Here is a 23101-nt window from a genome sequence, read left to right on the forward strand (position 1 = left end):
GTGAATATCTCCTTAATAGAAATCTGAGCTAGGTTGCTAATGTCAGCTTTTCGCTGAATACGACAAAGAGTTTACAATTAGTTTTTTGTAAAACAAAGTTTATACCCTCACACTTTTGCTCTTTTGTTTTGTCTTTTAGAAATGTTAAAACTCGCCAAACCAAGTCTGCCGGGTTTCAGTTGCTAAGCTGTGATTGGAAAATGTCTGTTTGGGGGCGGGGCTTTGTTAGCCCGTTCAGTGTGATTCTTGAATAACTTTCAGAAGAAGTAATCAGATAAGTTAGCTTGGCCTCTGGGGAAACTAATGATCACATTTTCATGATATTTTACGTGCATTGATGGAATTTCTTAAAGACTTATATATGAACAACCCCTTCACTCTGATTTACAGATTGTTTTTAATTACATATTTATGGCTATCTAAGTCATCTCTGTTTACTTTTTTTCCCTCTGCAGCTAACCATCTTCAGTCCAGTAGCACTAAAACTGAATCCTGGTGAGTTCACTTTTAATTTCCTCATTCAGTTTACTAAGTTCCATCTGGTTCATAATTCAGTTTCTCCTCTTTTTTTGTGTGTTAATGCTTTTTATTATATGTTTGTTTTTAATGTTTGTGTGTGTAGCTTTGGTCTTGTGGCGGATCAGAAGAGGAGTCAGTTTAAAGAAAAAGGAAGTATGAACTCCACAGGATCAGGAAAAAGCAGCACTGTGTCCAGGTCAGTTCGCCTCCTCAGTATTGGTTGAAACCTCCGGAGGTTTCAGCTGAATGCAGGTAGTTAGGTAGTTGGTTTCAGATATTTAGGGGTAGGGACATAGGGGACAGTTTGTAAACTTCAGACCTCTTAAAATACCTTTTGTTGGGGCTGTTCAGGAGCTGGGCAGGGCAGAGTATTGTCTCCTAAGACACTGAGCCAGAACAATTACCAACACATGACATTACACTAACTTAATAATAATAAAAAAACACCTCACTATTGGGACAATTTTGCCTAGTTTGATTGCGCCCTTACTCACCAGCTAATGGACCAAACGATGGCTGAATGACTGACTGACTAAATATCTGTGTGTGTGTGTGTGTGTGTGTGTGTGTGTGTGTGTGTGTGTGTGTGTGTGTGTGTGTGTGTGTGTGTGTGTGTGTGTGTGTGTGTGTGTGTGTGTGTGTGTGTGTGTGTGTGTGTGTGTGTGTGTGTGTGTGTGTGTGTGTGTGTGTGTGTGTGTGTGTGTGTGTGCGCGTGTGTGTGTGTGTGTGTGTTCACAGTGTGTCAGAGCTTCTGGACCTGTACGAGGAGGACCCTGAGGAGATCCTCTTAAATCTTGGTTTTGGTCGAGAAGAACCCGATCTAGGCGCAAAGGTTCCCTCCAGGTTCTTCAACAGCTCTTCTACAGCACGAGGCATCGACATCAAGGTATCAATCAATCAATCAATCAATCAATCAATTTTTATTTGTATAGCGTCAACTCATAACAAGTGTTATCTCGAGACACTTTACAAAAAGCAGGTAAAAAGACCTTACTCATTGTTATGTTACAAAGATCCGGCCTATCCATCATGAGCACTTTAGCAAAGCAGCAAAAGTTACAGTGGTAAGAAAAAACTGCCTTATTAAAAGGCAGAAATCTTCGGCCGGATCCCCGGCTCATGACGAAACAGCCTTCACAGGCCTAGACTGCGCCGGACTTGGAAAGGGATCGAGGGAGAGATGGGATAAGATGCAGGAAGAGGGATAGGGAGCAAGGGGGTGGGGGGAGGCAAACCATCCATCAACAATCCGGTGGGGAGGGGGGTTGTTCTAGCAGGCCGTCCAGGTATGACAGCTGTGTGATAAAACTGGGTACAAAAAGTTTAGTTAGAACTAATCTGGCATATTTTCAAAGCCTGTTATAATCAATGGGTAGCAAACATACTGATGTATTGAACCTTCTTTGACTCCCAGTCCTGTATTGGTGCTACCTAACCCTGTTTCCACCCCTAATGACAGTGATCACAAATGGATGTTAAGCTGGGATTTTGTTAGCATGTTCCCTCTAGTGAATGAATTTGGCATGCTAAATTTAATTTATTGGCACTTAAGAACTATTTAATTTGCGGAAATTTGGTCAGAAACCACAGTCATTTTTTTTTTTCTGATGATGGTGTTAAATGAACAGTGTATTGATTCATGGCTTTTTATAATTCTGTGAAAAACCATCAAGTGGATGTTGAGATTTTTCAGTAGATAAATGAAGACTTTGACCTTCACGTAGCATGAAATAATTATTTTCAAGGAGATCATGAACATTTTTGTCATTCCTTCTTTAAGTCTTTGACATGTAGTGTTATCGTGCTAACTGCCTTACAGCAACAATCACTTGTTTTATAATGACGTCACTTCCTGTTGTCCACCTGCAGGTCTACCTGGGAGCTCAAATGCAGCGTATGGAAGTGGAGAACCCCAACTATGCTCTGACTAGTAAGTACCGGGTTTATCACCTACATTTCTCCATCATGTCTTTTAGTGTTAATAACTGTACTTGCTTTAAGAGTGGGTTTTGACGATCCAAAGACAGTGTCTATCAGGTGTGTGCAAGGCAGGAAAAAATCATTTGCCTAACGCAGAACTAGAAAAACAGAATAAAAAACAAAACAAAAGCAACTGCCAGCTGGTGGTGATGACGTAACAACCTTGTAGGACACAAATTACCTTAGTCCGATGTGTCACTGACAATCTGGGCTATTGGTTGTAGAGATTGGATCAGAATGTGTCTTGGTTGCCTTTTACTTACTTATTTTTCTATTCAGCTGTCCACCTGTGACTCGACACGTTTTAAACACAGTGTAAAGGAGGCCATGTGTTGTACTGTAGTCGGTTCAGATGAGGCAACAACTCACTGCTGCTGATTGGCGGTTAACCATGTTAGCAGAGAGGAGCTAAAAGGTTCACGGTCTGAAACTGTTAGCAGAGGAAGTGAAGCTCAAAGAGAGAGAGTGTGTGTGTGTGTGTGTGTGTGTGTGTTTGTGTGTGTGTGTGGGTGTGTGGGGGGGTGTCTGTGTGTGTGTGTGTCTGTGTCCTGTTCCCGGTACTTTTATGGTGTTTAGTGGGGTCCTCCAGCTCTTTTAGCCGTTGTGCCAACTGCCTGGACAACACATCCAGCCAGGACAAAGATCTGTTTGTCCCAGACACACACACACACACACACACACACACACACACACACACACACACACACACACACACACACACACACACACACACACACACACACACGGAGACCTGTTCTGCTGTCATCCTGGCCTCTTTTTGTTTTCAGACTTCTGTTTGGATGAAGGTACTGGCCTCCTAATTGAACATACAAACACACACACACATACACACATACACACATATGCGAACGCGGCCACACACACGGCCACACACACACACACACACACACACACACACACACACACACACACACACACACACACACACACACACACACACACACACACACACGGCAGGTTCTCCTCTTTTCCTTGACAGTTTAACAGCACAGTTTGTGCTGTAAACATTTTTTATCCAAAGATCCTCGAAGTATGAGAAGATGAATCACTCCATAGCTAGAAGTATTTTTGAGTCCGTTGAACTAAAAACTGGAAATTGGACTTTTGTTTGCTGTTTGACCAGTTTAAAAACTCATCACTGGTCCCAGTTTGTTTGAGGTAAACGAAAGTGTTGTTTAGCAGAGTGTCCTGAGTATTTACTTTTCAACACAAACCTTCTGTAATCATTGTGTTTGACTATAAATTGTATCACTGCTCTTTTTTTTCCCCCAAGTTATTAATGGAGTTCTGTTGGACAGACTTCTTGTATTGGCGATTATGCACTGGTTTTTTTTAAATCTTATGGATCTTCTGCTGGCTGCCTTCTTGTCTGTTTGTCCAATTTCCAGTTTGTCTCTTCACTTCATTTGATATCAGTTATTACAAGTATTAAGCTGAAGCCTGCTAGTTTTTAAAGGCCTGTCAGATACATGTTTGACTTTAATGATCTTACACCTGTCCCGACTAGTTTCTTTCTCTTGTTCAAAAGCTTTTTCTGATGCTTCCCTTATCATAGGAGATTATTACATAATGCTAAATTATTTGCATTCTTAACAAAGTGGATCATTTTGGGTTCAGGAATCTTTTTTTTAACACAGAAAAATCTAATTTAAATCTAAGTATTCAACAAAATAAATAAATCTTCTATAATTTAGTTCAAATAATCTTTGTTTTTCTTACATAATTATTAGCCTGTTTCATGTTTATGCGATGAGACTCCACTGTGATGTTATGTTTAATCATGAATAATTATTGTATTGACACACATTTTGAAAGGCCAGTTACTCATCTGTTATCATATCATTCTATTATAAACCAGTGAAACACATGACTGAACTATTCTTACTGGTCACCATTAATGTTGTATAACACAGTATCATGATCAGCTGACCCCCGACCTGTTTTAGAGAGCTGCCTTTAATTAGCTTCCCTGTGTAAATATTGGTCAATGCTTGGCATGTGATCACAGACACAAACTCATATAACTCTCCAGCACGTCCGCCAGTCCTTCACGCTACGGCTTTTTGTTGGGAAACTGGTCACATGTTTGCTAAAACGCAGGTCAAAGTGATCACAGGCAACCAATGTCAAGCCACACAAAGAAACACATCCCAGTATCAGGTGTGGTTGCTTAAACATATAAAGTCAACAACCTGGAAACATATTTCAGGTTTTCCAGTAGCCCTTGTGGATACTAATGGATGCTAAAAGCCGATTAAGACGTACAATTTTGACAAAAATGTGTCATCAAAAATGATTTTATGGAACGTACAGCATTAAAAAAACAACTTAAGTAGACTCACAAAACATCAGAGAACTACTTTTTGGACTGCCTTGTTTCAACAACAAGAAGATTAATATTACTCAATAAAGGATTTGTCAAAGTTTTTCCACTTCAAGAACTTGTATCCGGGTGCTGGTGGCCTAATTCAGTGGTTCCCAAAGTGGGGGTCGTGAGACACTGAGGGGGGGGGGGGGGGTCACAAGATTCCTTCCAAATCCATAAAAATCTAAAATACCATATGTTATCCATTATTGTGAAGAATATACAAAAACGTAGTTCAAGAGATTACAGGTTTTCTGCTTCTAGCGTTTCTTACAATAAATAACAAAAATAATATTACCTGTTTTAGCAATAGTGTGGCCGGCTGTGCGCACCATTAAATGTTTTTACCACCCACAGGGAAAATGGGGGTCCCCAGTTGCTAGCACCGTTATTGTTTCGGGCTCACGAGCTGAAAAGTTTAGGAACCCCTGGCCCGATGGTTAGGTCCCCACCCATGTACGGAGGCTATAGTCCCCCAAGTAAGCGGCCCAAGTTCAGGTCAAGTTTGTCATTCCCTACTTTCTCTCCCTGATGTCCTACTCTATCAACTGTCCTGTCCAAATAAAACAAATAAACCTGAAATAAAGCTCTAACCTTTATTCTCATGATTTCAAATGAAGGCTGAGTGAAGGTTTTTGACCTTATTTGTTGGGTCATTGGGCCGGTGATTTGTAGAATAAAACAAAATTGGTCCACAGTGAGACGTTAGACCTGGACATACGGCTACATTACTGCTGAGCTTCTTGTTAGCCTCCAGGTGTTGAATTATAGAATGGACGGTCTTTGTTCCTGCATCAGTTTCATGCAGGAGGTTTTGAAACTGTGATGTCCCTTGTTTCACCAAAACTTGATTGTGTGTGTCTGTGAGTACTAGATATCACCATTAAACAGACTTAAATGAAAAAGAAAGGAGGCCCCTGCATGCCTCTGCAAAGACTTAAACTGCTCACAGAGCTCTTATCCTGACACTGCGTTCATTGTTGTTGGAATTGACAGCAGAAAACTTAGCTGTGCTTGTATCTTACATGGGGAAAAAAAAAGATCTGATTTGTTCATTAGATCCTGATGTGAGAATGTTTGTCTTAAAACTGCTAACCAACCTGATAAAAGATCAGTCATGATCAGAGCGTTCTTTTTTTTTAAACGTGACCTGCTCCTTTAACACTTTTTAGTGGGTTTGTTGTTCCTGGAAGCTTTTTTTCTTTTCCAGAACATTCTCATACTGCTCCATCGGTTCCCTGGATCCCAGACACATGTATTTGTGTGCATGTGTGTGTGCATGTGTGTGTGCATGTGTGTGTGCATGTGTGTGTGCATGTGTGTGTGCATGTGTGTGTGTGTGTGTGTGTGCGTGTGTGTGTGTTGTTGTTTGTTACATAAGCTCTGTTCTCACCATTAGAAAGATTCTCTAGGGATGAAAAGAGGGAGTACGTGTCGTTTTCTCTTATTCCTCACTTCCTGTATTAGGATCCTCAGAATGAACATTTGTGCAGAGTCAGCAGTCAGCAGGAAACACACACTCACACACACACACACACACACACACATATACATACTGTATCACTGACATGACACACACTGCTGCCGTAATAAGAGGTTCATATTCTGCAGTCGTATCCAGATGTGACTGACTGAACTGTGTGTCTGACAGGTTTGGAGCTCAGGCACGATCATTTGTTTACTATGTAAACAACTCGTAAATTCATGTCAACGTAGGAGCTAAAAGAAGCTCAAAGGCTCAACATGTAGCAAGCTCTACTAACGAGTTAGAATGATAAAAGTAAGCCGTTAGATGGACCTTTTGTAGTTCATCCACATGTGTACAGAAAACTGTCAGTGGAGGACTTAACCTACTGATTTTCAGGCTAGTTCTGCAGTATAATGACCATCTAATTTACCATCTGATTTACCATCTGATTTGCAGGTGGATAGAATGAAATGTGGAGTTTATGTCACACTCAATCTTGCAATATGCATACGCATTCTGTTTTGTTGGATTTGATAGAGAATCACAGAGATATGGTGTACTTTTTGATCCATTTGTGGCAGTTAGATTTTAAGTTTAAAAGAAACCAAATAGCCTCCTTGAGATTTGCGTGTCATCGCTGCTGTTGCTCCAACTCTGACTCACTATAATTTCCTGTTTTTTTGTTGTTGTCTTTTTTCTTCGAATTAACCAACATGCAACTTGCACCTTTTACCTCACCTCAACTCACCATAAGTTTCCCTTAATTTAAAAAAAAAAACCTTCTATTTTTTTAATTATGAGCTTGTTGTAGACATGATGTCAGATTTGTTGGGTGTAGCTGTGCTGTTTTGATCGTATTGTAAGCTTTTTAGAAAGTACATTTTACTGTGAAGATGAACTCATTTCCATCCTAAGGTAGCCTCAAAGTGCATACTTTCATTCTTTATATATCCCAAGTTATGATCTGATTTGGGATCATTGTTATGTTTGCTTTCACTTGAATCCTCCTTTTTTCCAGTCTGTTCGTCTCAAATACCTAGATTTACACTTTTCTGTCACGATTGTGTCCGCCAGTGTTTCTACAAAAGTTCACTATGTCAGATAGCAAAAATAAAGACAGAAGACATTTTTTCCATTTAACATAAAATTAGAAAGAGAATCCCTCCGAAGACACACCAATGTAATTTGAAAGAGCTGGCCTCCGCTGCTTTTTATGTGATGACATCAGAGCGAGTTATAAGGGGTTTACAGCGTGACGGACAAAAGACAGAAGTCTGTGTTTCATAACAGACTGACAAGTATTTAGACAGAGAGGGGTAGAGAGATGGAGGAGAAGAGGGGAGGGGTGGAGGGATTATTGCGGAAGGAAGGAACGTACTCAAGTCATCATTCTGTAAAAGTCGAGACCGACAGCTCGACTTACACAACCACAGAAGAAGAAAAGTCAAGTGCCAACTTGAAGCTTTATTCTTTTGTAGATATTGAAACCCAAACTTATTCTTGTGAATATGTGTGACCACTCTAGATAGTAATCATGGATTTTTATCTAAAAACAATGCTTTATTGTTATTCATAATAACGCAGTGTTACACTTAATCCTGTTGGTTTAAAGACAAAAAGATGAACAACTCATCTCCGCCTCCTCCTGTTGTACAAAAGTGAAGCCAAAATACCTCCTGTGATGGGTGATGACATATTGCACTGGCGTCGTTATTAGGAGCCAGGACATGCTCAGAAAGGATCTAGCTGGTAGCATTTTAGGAATTCAAGTCCCGCCCCTTTTGCTAAAGAAAACACAAATTTAACTTACCATTAAAATGATCCTTCAGGTCTTTACAGTCCGTGTGGGTTTAAATCAAACTCTCCCATTTATTGAAAATGAACTGATGCTTAAGATTTACTTTATTGATCCCCGCAAGGGGAAATGTCTGTTTGTGTGCACATCCTATGGACATGCACTGATGGAGAGATGTCAGAGTGACAAAGCTGCCCACAGCGGGTGCTGCTGAGCTGGTGGTGGGGAGGGGGTTTGGTGCCTTGCTCAAGGGCACCTCGGCAGTGCTCAGGAAGTGATCAGTGATCTAGCTACCAGACCAACTTCCATATTTGGTCCGCTCCGGGACTTGAACGGGCGACCCTCTGGTTCCCAACCCAAGTCTCTACAGACTGAGCTACTGCCGCTTTTGTTAGTGTCAGTTACGTTTTTTTGTTCTGTTGTCGGTTTTAATATGGCACTATGAAACATCCCATAATCTCACTTACACTGCAAAAAAGTCACTCCAAAAACGTTTTGTAAGGACACTATAATAAGTACAAGTGAATGAATTGATGACTTGGCTTTTCTCTTGTTTGAAGGTGCTTACACCATTTCTAGAAGCTTCCTATTACGATTTGGAAAAATGCACTGGAGCCTTAGTGATAGATGTGATTCTGGTTTTAAGACCTTCTTCTTCCTCATAAGGTTAAAAATGAGACTAAGTGACCTTGTAATTTGGATGTTTTGTTTGAGGGGCTTTTAATACAAGCACAGAGACAGCCGGAAACATCCAAGCAGCAGAGATAAGACACTGCCTCGCTGCCGTTTATAGAAATGTTCAGACTCTCTGATGTACTCACAGACAGTTTTCACAATAAAAAGTAAAGTTGAGCATTTTCAAACCTTCTACGTTAAATTTTGCTTTTTTCAAAATGCTTTTGAAGTGAATTCCTGGTTTTAACTGCAGATGTATCTTTTTTGTTCAACGTGTTTTCGCTAACTCACCATGGCTAAAAATAATCTGTTCAAGGCGGTGAAGAAACGTTTTTTTTTACTTTAAGAAAATACAAATTAGTGCTATTTTTCTAAGGGTTATATGAGCATTTCTCTACCAGAACAAGTTTGTTTTGTATTCCCGTGGTCTTTTCCCCACACCATGTTGGCTCTGCGAAGCACTTTGTAACTTTTATTTTTGTTTGATGTTTGTTTCCTTCAGGCCGTTTCCGTCAGATCGAGGTCTTGACTACAGTAGCCAACGAGTTCTTCCAGCTCTACAGTCAGGTGTCTGGTCAGCCTGTCCAGCGCATCAGCTCCAGGGACCAAGGTAACGCACAACAACAAGCATCAGTGCTGGAGAGTTTTTTTTTTATATAGACCCCAAGACGTGCAGAAAGCCTTTGACTAATTCATCAGAATAAATATCTTGGAGTAAATATGATGGATATTGGTTGTTTATAGTGTTAAATATATTTCTGGTAAAGGTCATAAAGGTCAGTGTCAATTGTAGTCATATTTAGTCATATTTAGTTTTTTCTACCTACTTGAGGTCACTTTAAACTTTATTTTAAGATATTGAAATATTGAAACTTCATTGCCTAACTTTCAATTTGCATCAAATTTGGCGCCCCCTGTGGACAAAATGGTGCATCTTATTTCTTTGCTGATTTTTGCACCTTAACTGGTCTTTGTCAACACTTTTCTGAGAAATGTATTGGCAGTTTGGTTACATACATGTATTGAAGTTTCCTCTTCACCATGGAAGAATATAACGTGATTATTCAACTCTTTCATCTTGCATCAGGAGAAGGGGAAGAAGGAGGCTCAGAGGATAAGACTCCGCCTCCACTGAAGAAGACCAACTCGGCTCGGAACATGGCCAAACTACTGAAGAAAACCCTCACGAGACATAACCTGCACGCCGCCTCCTCGGAATCAGCTGAGGCACAAACGCCTGAGCAGCAAACACAGCAGAACGGACAACCCGCCTCTGTCACCAACACCAACGGTCACGCACATATGGATCCAGAACAGGACGGGTGCGGTACTGACCCCGACCACCAGGGTGACACAATCAACCAGAAGCACAACCGCAAGAAGGATAGCTGCTCCCTGGCAACGGTTACTGAGGAAACAAACGGGGATGGAGAGACAGACGACGGGTATTGCTTCATATGAAATGATTTTAATTTATTTTCTTAAATTGGGGCAAAGCAATTTAACATGATAAAAGTACAGAGGATGGAACTGGTTTGTTCCCCATGGAGATTATTTATAGTTACTGATATGTATCCAGTAATAAAATAAAACTACCAAAAACCCTGCCACAGCTAGCTCATGGCGCCACCTATCTGGTTGAATGTTTCGATGTATAGCGGCTACATTAAAGGAAAGGAAACAGTGTGGGCCGTGTTTCAACCATATACACAGCTAGCATACTTTCAAAAGCAGTGTTATGTATTACACAGCATTTTATTAGTTTCTGCTGTCGTCAACACACTCTCCACAGAAAGAACATAAGCTCTCTTCTCTGTTGGTGATTTATTTTACTCTGCAGATATAAGGCGGAACACAAACACACAATATTAAATTCATTTGGTAAATCTCTTCGGCCCCTTCAAGTTGGCTGGACATCAGAGAGCTTCTGAATTCCACTTGTCAAAATTCAATCAAATGGAACTCTGCAATATAACGGAGGCGGGTCAATTTGTCTCCTTGTTATATAATAAGAAATGAATGTAAATTGAATGGTGTCTGGATTTACCCTATCATCTCTTCTCCCATCAGTCCTGAACAGAGCCGCTCAGGACCGGTTGCTGATAAGCGCCAACCAGAGAACGAGGAGAACTTGACGTCAACCCCAGAGAAAGCACCGCCCTCCCTGGCCCCACCCCAGCTTGCTCAACTCCGCAATGAAAACGCTGACTCTTTCGACATGGAGGAGGTACAATGCAATCCTGGGTTTCTATGTGGTTCCTCACTTGTTTTTGGCAGTGTCAGGACTGAACAACAGTGTTTTTCTGTAGACAGGATTTGGCTTTGAATACAGATAGAATACAGTCTTACTAATCGGCTTTATTCATTAATATTGCCATAATTAATAAGCTAACAACTAGGAATGCTCCTTGGTAACTTATTTTAAAAGAAATTAAGCAGAAGTCTAGAGGTAAGAAAACACTCAGAAAACTGTCAAAATTAGCACAATTTATTCAACACGGCTGCACACTCTCCAAAATCTAATTGCGTGTAGCCTATTTAATTGAAACAGTTCACCACATTCTTCAATAACTGAATTGCCGGCTATTTTAAATGCTTCTGAAATGTGGGACACTTTGCAATGTGCATTACTCTACAGGCAAACCATGTCAAATTGGATTTCTAATTGTGGCTAAAATTGGGAGTGCTAGCAACACCAGCCTTTGGTAGTTGTCAACATGCTGGTGCTTAAAACTGGTGACGCATTGCTCCGGTCGAGTGGTTATATGCCAGTTGACCTGCGCTGCTCCTAAGAGATGCCATCTATTCACTATGCTGGTTTACATTTGGCTGTAGAGTGAGGAGAGAGCTACAGCACCATCTAGTGGTGGGTGGGTGTGTTGCAGCTTAGACACAACATTTAACCAGCATTGTGGGCCAACAATAAACATTAAGTAAGAACACTTATACTTAGTTTAACTGACTAATATTGATGGTGGCGACTGGTGAGGGTGGTGATGTTTAATTCTTTGGCGGTCTAATTGCACACCTTCCTGTTCATGGCATGCAGTAGTCGTACCAGCATACTAACCCTGTACGTCTGCATACATTTCCTGTAAGTTAAGGAGTTGAGGTTTTGGACTGACCTGTTTCCAAAATGTCTTTTTTAAAGGGAATATGATGATTCTCAGCAGTTTCTCCTATTTCTTTTTTTTAGACTGTTTGTTTTTTTGTCTTTCAGATTCAGAGCAACGAAGATGACGCTCTGCCATCGAGAACTTCCAGAGGCAGCGGTGAGTTTTTCTTAACCTCTGATTTCAGCTTCTTACTCTAAACTCTGTCTTTACTATTTTTGTTATGTGTTTGACATCCAAGTGTTGCGTTTGATGCAGATCCTTAACCACTTCCCCCCCTCTGTTTTTTTTGTTGTTTACTCTTTTTGAAATCTGCATTGTTTACATTTATGTTGTTTTACTAGTCGTCTTTTCCTCCCCCACCACTGTCAGCATACGGGAAAAGTTTGCCTTCGGGGCTGTCTGCCAGAAAGTTGTTTCTATTTGATGTGCCGAAACCGAAGGTCAATGTTGACATTTTGTTTTAGCCTTGACTGTTATCTTTTCTTAAACCTCAACAAGTTGTTTTGGTACCTTACCAAACTGCTGCAAAATGAGCATGGCTCTCACATGTTCTCTTCATTGCTGTGATTCTGCAAAATAATGAATACTCCTGTGAATTGTTTCCTCTCAATATGTACCACCCCAGGCACATTTGTTTCTTTCAGCTACTTATGTATGCTTTCTTAATGCATCACTGACATTTTTACACATATAGTACAGGATACATTGACCCATTGTGTATCTTTTCTATAAAAGTCTAAAGAGTATTTTATGCCGCTTGAATAAAAAAGTGCATTCATAAAAAGGCTCATAATGTATGTATGGGCATTATAGCATTTTCCTGAGTCAAAAACAAACAGTTTTAAAGTTTGCCAAAGATGAAAATAGCGTCTTTTGTTTTTAAAAAAGTCGAAGTACTCTTTGACTTTAGCGTCTGTCTTCCTACTTTCTGCCCTAAAAAAATCAAGAATCTCTATTGAGTATCTGTTGATAGTTCTGTAGTTTTATCGTATAGTGTCCAGTGCTTACATGATTTCATATATGCAGCCTGTTTCTGACTGCAATAAAAATGGTTTCCTGTGTGTCTGAGCTCAGCCAGTGAGGACAGACTGTCCTGTCTGTTTATGTCTCTGCTTTTTTCTCAAAACAACTCATTCTACTCTGCCATCAGCTGGACAGTGGAGATACTGCAGGAATAATCCTTATGTTTAATATCTCTTATCTTCTTTCAGACCTGTTGAGGACAGTCAGTCAGCAGTCAGACAGCAGTGGGTTTGCAGAGGAGCCCTCAGCCGATTCCAACAGCTACCTCAAGGTCGGTTTCTTTTTGTGTTTTGTTTGCTTGTTTTAAGACTTCACCACCCATGAGTAACTTTAAGTCATCAACTCTGACCTTTAAATAGTACAAAACTCACCCATATGATTCCACTCAGAGCCTTATCTCACCCAGAGGAGAAACACACGAAACATCCTGCACATAAATCACAAGTGAACTAGAAGTCAATTATTTTATGGAGTGTAATAAAACCATGTAGGGCAGTTGGCAAATGCAGAACATCTTTGACTGCTGCACATCCCCATATGTCTGATGGAAGAAAGGTCAGACTCGTAAAATCCTTAAGATACACATCAGACTGGGGAGCGCACAGTGATGTAACATACATTACACAACAGAGTTTCTTGAAGTAAGGCTTGTCTCTTAAGTAGGAGTCTATTTTTACATTTCTAATTGTTTCCACATTTGAATGAGTTAAAGTAGTTTGAGTTAAAGGCCACATCTTTGGTTGTATCTATGAAGAGTAAAACCACATGGTAGCAAAGACCAGCTAATACCAGCTGCAGATTACAGCAACTTCTTTTACCACCAGACTTTGAGTCTAAGAGACTAAGAGAAGAAGAAATATGAAACTCAAATAAAACAGGATATTTCTAATATGTTTGTTATTCTCAAGAAGGCAACAGGAAACAACTTAAGTTACTCCACCTCGTTGACTACTTCTAGATTAGCCAGAAGTCAGTTAGTCAGCTTTCCTACACTGGGATCCCCTCACTGAGATTTGTAATGCCTGAGTCTTCAGAAATCAATGGGTTGCATCACTAACACTACTTCAATGTTTTATACAGTCTATGGTTAAAACCAGCTTGACCCCTCTAGTAGCTGCAGCAGTAAAATGCTGCTTACACATTGATGGTAACAACCAAACAAAATCAAATAATTGTGATCATAGCAGCTGTTGTCTACTAAATTTCTGCTTTTTTTTTTGGTAATGTAAAAACATTTAGCAAATAATCCCATTATGTGTGTTAAGTGGTCAGAGTTCTTCTTCTTTTAATGATAATTAATTGGTTATTAATTGTAATTAGGTGCAGGAGAGTAGTGACAGCTGTGACAGCGAGACCACTGTGACATCACACCCTTCACAAGATGTGGCCACGCCCCTCGCACTGGACTACCCTGCCTTCATTCTGCCAGATGGCAAAGAGGAAGGGGCTGATGGTGCTGCTGTGGCCGAGGTTGATGGGAGGAATAGTTCCAGGGAAGAAGACGAGCATGATGGGAGTTCAGAAGAGATTCCACAGTACTCGGCTCACCAGCTCCCCAAGAGTCTAACGGGGCAGCAGCATGATGAGAACCAGGAAGAGGAGCAAGTCCAGAATGGGGACCAGATTGATCCAGAATCTGAACTACATAAGGAGAGTATATCCGCTGCAGAACAAGAATCACAACCAGAATTAGAAGATGTCCAGAATCAGCCGGCATCAGAACCACAACACAGTCAGAACCAGAAAGTTACAACCACAGATACAGAACCACCCACAGAGGAAGTGGGTGGTGCGCCCTTAGAAGAGCAGGCTTTCTTGGATGATTCTGGTTTAATTTTCCCTCCTCCTCCACCCTCTCCAGTCCTCTGTGCTCTGAACCGAGCCAAAGAGCACCAACTAAGCAGGGCAGGGCAGGACGGAAGCCCTAACTTTGGAGATTGGTCCCAATCCCTAGGGCGAGGACGAGGGCGCGGAAGGGGCTTCCCCCTTCAGAGGTCGGCCTCCCTACCTTCATCGCTTCTGTCACCCTCCAAGATTGTGTCTTCCGTCAGGATCCAGTTTGGTCGAGGCAAGGCATCCTGCACCCAGCCAAGGTACTCCTTCAAATACACCCAAGAGGACGGAGAGGACAAGGAAGACGAAGCGGTGGAGGTAGAAGAAGAAGGACAAACAAATGGTCAGTCTACTCTGATCATTAACCCTGCCTCATCGTCCGACTCTAAAAAACAACCAGCGAGGCTTCCCTCTGAAACCCCCTTTCCACCCAGATCCATCCCGCGCTACCTAATGCAGTCGTCCTATTCCCTGCAGAGCTCCAGCCCTCCTCCCGATTGGTCGCCAGGAGGCCAAGACCATTCCTGGACCACCCAGAGCGTTCCTGATCTTTCCTTAAATGGACAGCAGCCGGGCCAGTTCCAGCAGAACTTGAGCTCTAACCAAAACCAGCAAACTTCGAATCCAGGGCAGACGATGTTCCCTTACCCCAGCCATAATCCCAATCCAACTGCTCAGTACTTAAACCCAAGCACAAACAATAGTCCTAGCCTCAACCCTAACCCATATCCCTTTACTCTAAACCCCCATCAGCAGTACCCCACCCCTCTTCATCCATACAACAGCCTCCCAAACCTCCTTCACAACCACAACCAGTCCTTGCTCCATAATTCTAGGTTTACCAATCTCCAACGACCATCAACTCCACCATTCCCCCAGCACGCCAGCCTCTCCAACTTGCATCATCCGCTGGCTTCCTTGGCTCCTCACCACACCAGCTTAGGCAACCTGCATCCAACAAATCCTGCGATGCACCACCACGGCTACAATCATCCCTACACTCATCCCTCACCTTACTATTCAAGTCCGCAAGGCTCGCCGTATGCCTCATCCTACCTCGGTTACCATGGGTACAACGTGAACCCGCACCTGGGATTCCCCTACACGACCCCCCTTTGTCCGCCGTTTAGTCCAGAACACAATTTCCACCCAGGATTAGCTCCTCCCACTCCAGGCCTCTTCCCAGGCCTAGCGTCAAACATCGGCCTCCATCCGGGGCTTGCTCCTCCTGCTCCTTCCAGCACTGAGATGCAGCTCAGGAGAGTTCTGCACGACATCAGAGGAACAGTACAGAGTCTGAGCCAGGTGGGTGCTGTCCAGTCCCAGTCTCTTAAACTAATGTAACTATGGTAGCATCATGTTTATTTTGGAGTCCAACTTAAAAATTGGCCCAATGGGGGCAAACTTGGGTCTTTGGACAATCAAACAAGCTAGATAAGAAACCATTGTGGTTGAGGGTTTTATACCAAGTGAGAACATCCATGGTGATGGAAATAGTCACCTCTTGTTAGTGAAGAATGATCCTTGGTCAACTTGTTTTGTGCCAGTTTCTGTCCTGACACGACTGTCCTCTCTATCCAGAACCGAGCAGACACTCCAGACGCATTTATTGATCACAGAGCAGCTCCATCCAGCAATCAGGTACCGTCATCCCTCTCCACTACTTCATTTTCCACCTGTTGATATCTTCCTATTTAAATTTACCATGTATAGATTTTGAAAATACAAAAAACAAAGATTCCCTTAATGTGCTTCACTGCTACAAATATCCCGTCCTTGTGTATTCAAAGTGGTCAAATACGCTTACATACTAGCTTTGCATAAGCTTTTATTTACACACGCTAAGTTTCCTCTCTGACGTGTATGTGTTTCCAGTAAGCAATGAAACCACTGTTGTCATTATCAGTCCAATCAAAGGTGTGTTTCACGTGTGACTCTCTATCCTCAGTCTTTGGCTGAATTTCAGCAGAAGAGGCGAAGTCTGAATGTGTTCCGCAGTCAAATGATGGACCTGGAGCTGTTAATCACCCGACAGCAGGCTCTTGTGTACAAACACCTGAGCCCTGCTGACAGGTGAGTCATAACAGCAAACGCATGAATGTTACAAAGTCACATGGTCGGCAATGTTTAATGCTATGATATTGAACAAGCCTGGTGGGTGTTTGTGCGCGTATTTGCAGGCTGGAGGTGGAGCAGCTTCAGTCTCTGAGGTCGGCTGTAAGAGAGGAACTACAGGAGCTGGAGCAACAGCTGGAGGACAGACTGATGGAGCTGACACAGCATGGGGTATAGACACTAAAAACTACATACAACAAACATGTTATATACACACAAAATACATACAATACGAAGAGCATATATAAATACCAAACGGGGTATGCACACAAAATAAATACACACAACAGGGTCTAGACGCCAAAATAACAAGACAGAGGTTGTATACATGCAACTACATACAAAACGCAGGTACGTAAACAAAAAATACATACTTAACACTGGGTATATACACACAAAATACTGATAATATTAATATATACATATAAACATACCAAACGGGGGTATACACACAAAATAAATACATCAAAGAAGGGTCTGTATTCACACAAAAATAGCAAAACAGACAAAACACAGGTATGTACACAAAATATATACACAATACAGAGTATATACACCAAAAAAAGGACACAACACACTGTTTTATATGGTATACACACAATGGACACAAACAACATAGGACAGAAACATGCACTACACCATTACACCAAAAAACAGTATAAAAACACAAAATACATAATACAACAAAGGGTATATACACATTATATACACAACACATGTCCTATACACACGTAATACATACACAACCGGGGTCAGTAAACATTAAATACATACATTATACAAGGTACTGTATATACACAATGCACGGACAACACAAACACACATAATACATTCACAACTCGGGGTGTACACACAGAATACAAACATAACATGGTAAATACTGATCACATTATCACAGACAAATGCAGGGTATACACAATACAGGGTAAATACACAAAAAATGACTGCACAAATACTGGGTATGTATAGACTTGGGGTATGCTGAAGGCTATACACACAAAAGATACAACACGGTGAATAAATTAAACAAGCTAGCTATTGAATATTACTCACAACATGTTCGGGTTTGTTGATATATTTGGGCAGAAATGTATTTATGTTGACGTGATATCAGAATCAGAATCGGGTTTTATTGCCATTTAAGTACATTTACACATACAAGGAATTTGACTTGGTGTATTGGTGCTAAACATGATTAAATATAAATATGATAAATATGATTGTGTTGTAATGTTTTCAGTCCTGCTTTGTTCTTCAGGGTCTTCATAGAGACACCAGTGTGGAGAGTCTGTCCACTGCCTCTGCGCTGAGAGCAATGGAGCCGGTAAACACACACACAGAAACACACACACTTGTTGTTTATATTGCTAACAAAGCAAAAGTTAACTAAATACACAACCTTTTCCTGTCTATTCTCCTGCCTGTCCAGGTGTCAGACCTCCTCAGAGAGCAGCTTTACCTCCAATCAGAGCTCAGCTACGGTGGTCACACACCCTCCCCTCACCCCTCCTCCAGATCATCCAGATCATCCAGTCCGGCTCGAGGAGGTGGAGGAGATCACGAGCAGTCTCAAGGCATGTACAGAGCATCGATAAGCATAACCCCTGTCCCCCCTCCTCGTCCCAACGCACACGCTGAGGAGGAAGAGGACGATGAGCTGGAGAGGAACAGAGGGATCGGAGGAGGAGGAGGAGGAGGAGGAGGAGGAGGAGAAGAAGCTCAAGAGGAGGAAGGCGCAGCAGGAGGCCTAAGAGTGGAGAACCTTCAGCAGCTCATTAGAGAGGTAGCACTCCATCAGCGCAAATAAACATTTCTTCTTCACAAACCTAGACTGTATACAAGAAATGGATGAAGGCTCTTTGTTTCAAGATTGATGACAAAGCACAAGTTCCTGAAAACCTGCATTCTCTCTGATGGCCAGCAGGGGGAGAGTTAAGAGTTAGCACAAAGAGGTCTCTAAGAAAATGACAACACTTATCACTTGATTGAATACCTCTGTAAACTTTCTCCTGTTTTATTGTCTCAGTCACTAGTTTCAAGTCTTCCTCTCTACAGTTTGATAATATTAATAGTAATAATAATAGATTGAATTTATATAGCGCCTTTCAAGGGACCCAAGGAGGCTTTACATAGTGGAGGGACCAAACCATTAACGCATAAAGACTGAGACAGGTAACAAAGGATTAGAGTCCCATGGAGAGGCAGAGTAATGGGAATTTGTAGACTATGGAGAACGGATGCTGTTTCAGAAGTTTTTTATTTATTTTATTTTTGTAAGATTTATTTTTGGGCATTTTTGTGCCTTTTATTGGAGGGATAGGACGGTGGATAGTCGGAAATCAGGGAGAAAGAAAGTAGGGATGAATGCGGTGAAGGAGCCACAGGTCGGATTCGAACACGGGCCGCCCGCATGGAGGACTGCAGCCTCCATACATGGGGCGCGCGCGCTCTAACCACCGCGCCACCAGCGCCCCAGACATGTTTTTAAACAAGTGAAAAGATGGTCATTCCGGAGGTCTGAGGGGAGGGCGTTACGGAGGGTGGGGGCTGTGACACTAAAGGCCCTGTCTCCATACGTGTGGTGAGTCAGGTGTGTGATATAGAAAGAAGGCCATTGTCTGAGGACCGGAGGTTTCGGGATGTGGTGTGTGGGTGTAGGAGGTCAGAGAGATCATGGAGAGGAGGGATTTTTAATTGAGGAGGAGTCATTTGTATTTGATTTGGGATTCAATTGGGAGCCAGTGGAGGTAGATGAGGGTTTGTATGATATGCTGCTTGGGCTTGGTGCCGGTGAGGCAGCAGAGTTTTGAACATATTGGAGCCTGTCCAGGGCTTTGCTGGTTACCCCAGACTGGACTCCATTGCAGTACTCCAGATGAGAGATTATGATTGACCGTTTTCTTTCCCCAATGTTTTTTTCTAGATCAGAGAGAGTGTGGCGAAGGAGGTCCGGAGAGAAATATTCAGCGAGCTAATGGCTGCTGTTTCGCCACAACGATCGCCCCTGCCTGCCACGCAACAACAATTGTAGCCATGGCAACATCGGAGCACAGCGCCTTTCACCCTCAGCCTTAGTAACCACAGCCTGAGCAGCAACACTGTCTTGTGTGCAACACTGTATAGCTGAGTAACACTGTCTGTGTGGAACACTACGTGTCAGTAACACTGTATGTCTGTAACACTGATGATGAAATGAACACATCACCTACATGTGAGAAAAACCCCGCCCACCACACCTGTGACGGACAGGACCCAGAGGGGCGACATGGACGCTTCGCAACAAGGACTTGGGGTTTGTTCCAGTGTGGTGGTTTGATGCATGCTGGGAAAAGTGTCCCGGTGGAACCACTAGCAATAATGTTTTGTCCTTTCCTCACACCCTGTTTCATTTTTTTTCAACCTGTTTTGATCAAAGCAAAGCCTTAAACAACAACCACTGCCACAAGTACTGCACGTACTACATGTACTACTGCTAACAGTACTCTAACAGGACCACCGCTACTAGTTCTTCTCCTGTGGATGTCCTCTTCTGTTTTCATTTTTTTACATCTAATCCCAGTCTGAGTTTAGACCAGCACTGTAACAATAATAGTAATATATTATCAGCCGTTTGTAAATATCAGAATTTCTGTCTGTGTAGAATTCAGTCTTCACTTCAATACGTGGATTTAAATGTAGCTACTTACAACAACGAAAGATAACATGTGAGAAAATCTGTCGAGAACTTGAACACAGATTTTTGTTTCTTGGGTTTTGATTGATTGTGTGGAGCCTCAAACTGATCGAGTGTTGCAATGCTAAACCAGTAAACACATTTTCTTCTATAGACACATTTTTAATGATCTGAAGCTCTCCAGGCTAACAGATACTCAGTGCTTCTTGTGACTATATGGTTACATTTTGAAGCAGCAGCTTTCAGATTGACTGATGAAGCTGTACTAGAGCGAACAGTAAGTAGTATCAATACGTTCTGCATTATTCCCTGTTAATCCATATTCATTAAGAAGCTCTTTGTGCTGATGTGGCCTCTGCATTAACGATGATTTTTCGAGAAGTACATTCAGAATTCATTGCCTTTTATTGCCAAGTGCTGGCAAAATAGAATTTCATGTCATGAAAAAACAAACATCTATGACATTAACTGTTATTTGGATGCTTTAATGCTGCATGTTAAATCTCTCTGTTCTCCACTGTTGTATTGGGATGAAGACAGAACTCTCAGAGACAACTAACGTCATAATGAAATAAGAAAAATATGAAAGAAATATGTGTAACGTGGCTGTAGTGAACCTTTAACGTGTTTTTAGAGCATCACAGAGTGGACCAGTAACACACCTTTATTGTCTTAATTATCTTTAAAAAAAGTGCTCTAATGCCTTTGATTAAGAGGTTACATTCCTTATCCTTCAATACGAGTCTGCTGAGGATCAAACTGAGTTTTCACCTCTGGAAGTTACTCATGCCATGCACATTTCACCTTATTTTGAAAGGTTCAAAGCGGGCTTCCAGGTATGCTAATAAGGGATTATAATCCTTCAACTGTCAACATTCCTTCATCATCATTGTCATCGTCATTGTCATCCAGCTTCTGATCATTTTCGCCTCATTTGCACCGAAGTCTACCAATTTTAACGTTTTTCATTAGAAAACTGCATCGTAATTAGAACTACGAAAACGTATTTAGGTTATGATTCATTTTTAAAACATTTTGAAATGAGATTGTAAAATGTTTTAACAACCCGTCCAAGCAGATGTCCAAGCAGATGTTCTTGAGATTTGAGCAGATTTCAGAAAGAAGTCAATTCATTACAAATAATCAGTGTTATATTTATTTGTGGTTCAACTATGCTAGCAGGTCCCCCCCTGTTTACATTCTTTGTGCTAAGCTAGGCTAATTGCCTGACTTAAAGGAGCTCACGATTGTTGTACTGTTCCTTTAACACTCACAGTGTTTGCTTTATCCTGGTTGAACATGAGCAGGTCATGATGTTAGTGTGTGATGTCACAAGGTACAATGAATGTCAGGCTTAGTAAATCAAAGGTTACGCGGTAAGTTGTCATGGCGACAGTGATGATAATGTTGATGATGATGTTATGACATGTCAGAGGGAGGAGCTTAAAGAGCGTAAGGGGTAGTGGGCAGTCGTGGCTAAAATGTTGGCTGCATTAGCATCTTAGCTTACACTGTCTGTGTGCAATAATATGAACGTTTATGCTGATAACTGGGACTATTGTTAACAAATTAAACCACTTCTTACATTTCAGATAAGATCGGTCTTCCTGCAACACTTCAACCCACTTTCTGTATCTGATCAGATATTACCCTGAAGGTTTTACTGGGAGAAAAATATCTTAAAACACTGATGGGTAACAGATGAATTGATTAGATTTCAGAAATTCCAGGTCATGTTTTCTTTGGCATTAAGTGTTGTGTTTTTCGATGTATGTGTTGTCTGTCATAGGTTTCCAGATAAATAATCAACTAAAGACAGAAAGTCTTTCAACTAGGGAGAAACTGAGTTAAAACAAGCACCCCAAATAGCTGAGTGTGATTGGCAGAGAGACCTGTCAATCAAGACGAACATTTTTAGAATTTACCTCTTTTTTTTTTTTTTTTTGTACTTCCTCATTGATACTGTAAATTCCCACACAGACTTACAATTGAATTTGAATTTTGCTACAGAAAGCGTAACTCTAGGAAAATATTTTGAATTTTTTAAATTGTTTTGTGGATGTTCTTCATCTTTGGGGAAAGTTTACAGTGACGAGAACCGACGCTCAATGGTTTCCTTATGAATAATTCTGAGCTTTCAGTCACAGCTCAAGTCAATCATGTGAGTGCTCTAAAACATTCTGATTTGAACCTTTAAGTTTTGATTCTCTCCACTGGATTCTTGACTTTGTGTTTGTAGATTTTTTTATTGTCTTTGATTGCTCAAAAGCTCTGCTATGCTGGACCAACACTCACTGTGAGGCTGAATGTGCTTTTTATTTTTTAAATGTTTTCTTTTTTTACTGATCAAGAATCCCTGACCAACTTCTAATTTCACTTCACTGTCTGTTGGTGTATTAATTTCTATCCATGTGTCTATTAATATTGATATGTATTTTGTATTGATGTCTTTACAGCCGGATGAAGGGGAGGGATCACTGTAGAGATGAGAGTAATAAAGATGTATTTATTTTCAGTA

The 23101-nt window shown here is 41.3% G+C and overlaps 1 protein-coding gene across 2 annotated transcripts in view; it reads left to right on the forward strand.

Annotated features, from left to right (window-relative positions):
- itprid2 (ITPR interacting domain containing 2) overlaps positions 1 to 23101 on the forward strand; it is a 41931-nt gene extending 18830 nt beyond the window's left edge. For both annotated transcript variants that reach the window (XM_020633933.3, XM_065962135.1), the window contains 16 exons: positions 456 to 495; positions 623 to 715; positions 1258 to 1405; positions 2389 to 2449; positions 9326 to 9433; positions 9911 to 10268; positions 10894 to 11050; positions 12044 to 12095; positions 13151 to 13233; positions 14283 to 16100; positions 16377 to 16436; positions 16744 to 16868; positions 16976 to 17081; positions 18169 to 18234; positions 18340 to 18693; positions 19834 to 23101. In XM_020633933.3, coding sequence (XP_020489589.2) covers positions 456 to 495; positions 623 to 715; positions 1258 to 1405; positions 2389 to 2449; positions 9326 to 9433; positions 9911 to 10268; positions 10894 to 11050; positions 12044 to 12095; positions 13151 to 13233; positions 14283 to 16100; positions 16377 to 16436; positions 16744 to 16868; positions 16976 to 17081; positions 18169 to 18234; positions 18340 to 18693; positions 19834 to 19941 — 3737 coding nt within the window. In that variant the 3' untranslated portion in view covers positions 19942 to 23101. The remainder of the gene's footprint in view (positions 1 to 455; positions 496 to 622; positions 716 to 1257; positions 1406 to 2388; positions 2450 to 9325; positions 9434 to 9910; positions 10269 to 10893; positions 11051 to 12043; positions 12096 to 13150; positions 13234 to 14282; positions 16101 to 16376; positions 16437 to 16743; positions 16869 to 16975; positions 17082 to 18168; positions 18235 to 18339; positions 18694 to 19833) is intronic.

This window comes from Labrus bergylta, chromosome 13 (assembly GCF_963930695.1).
Source record: "Labrus bergylta chromosome 13, fLabBer1.1, whole genome shotgun sequence".
Taxonomy (NCBI): domain Eukaryota; kingdom Metazoa; phylum Chordata; class Actinopteri; order Labriformes; family Labridae; genus Labrus; species Labrus bergylta.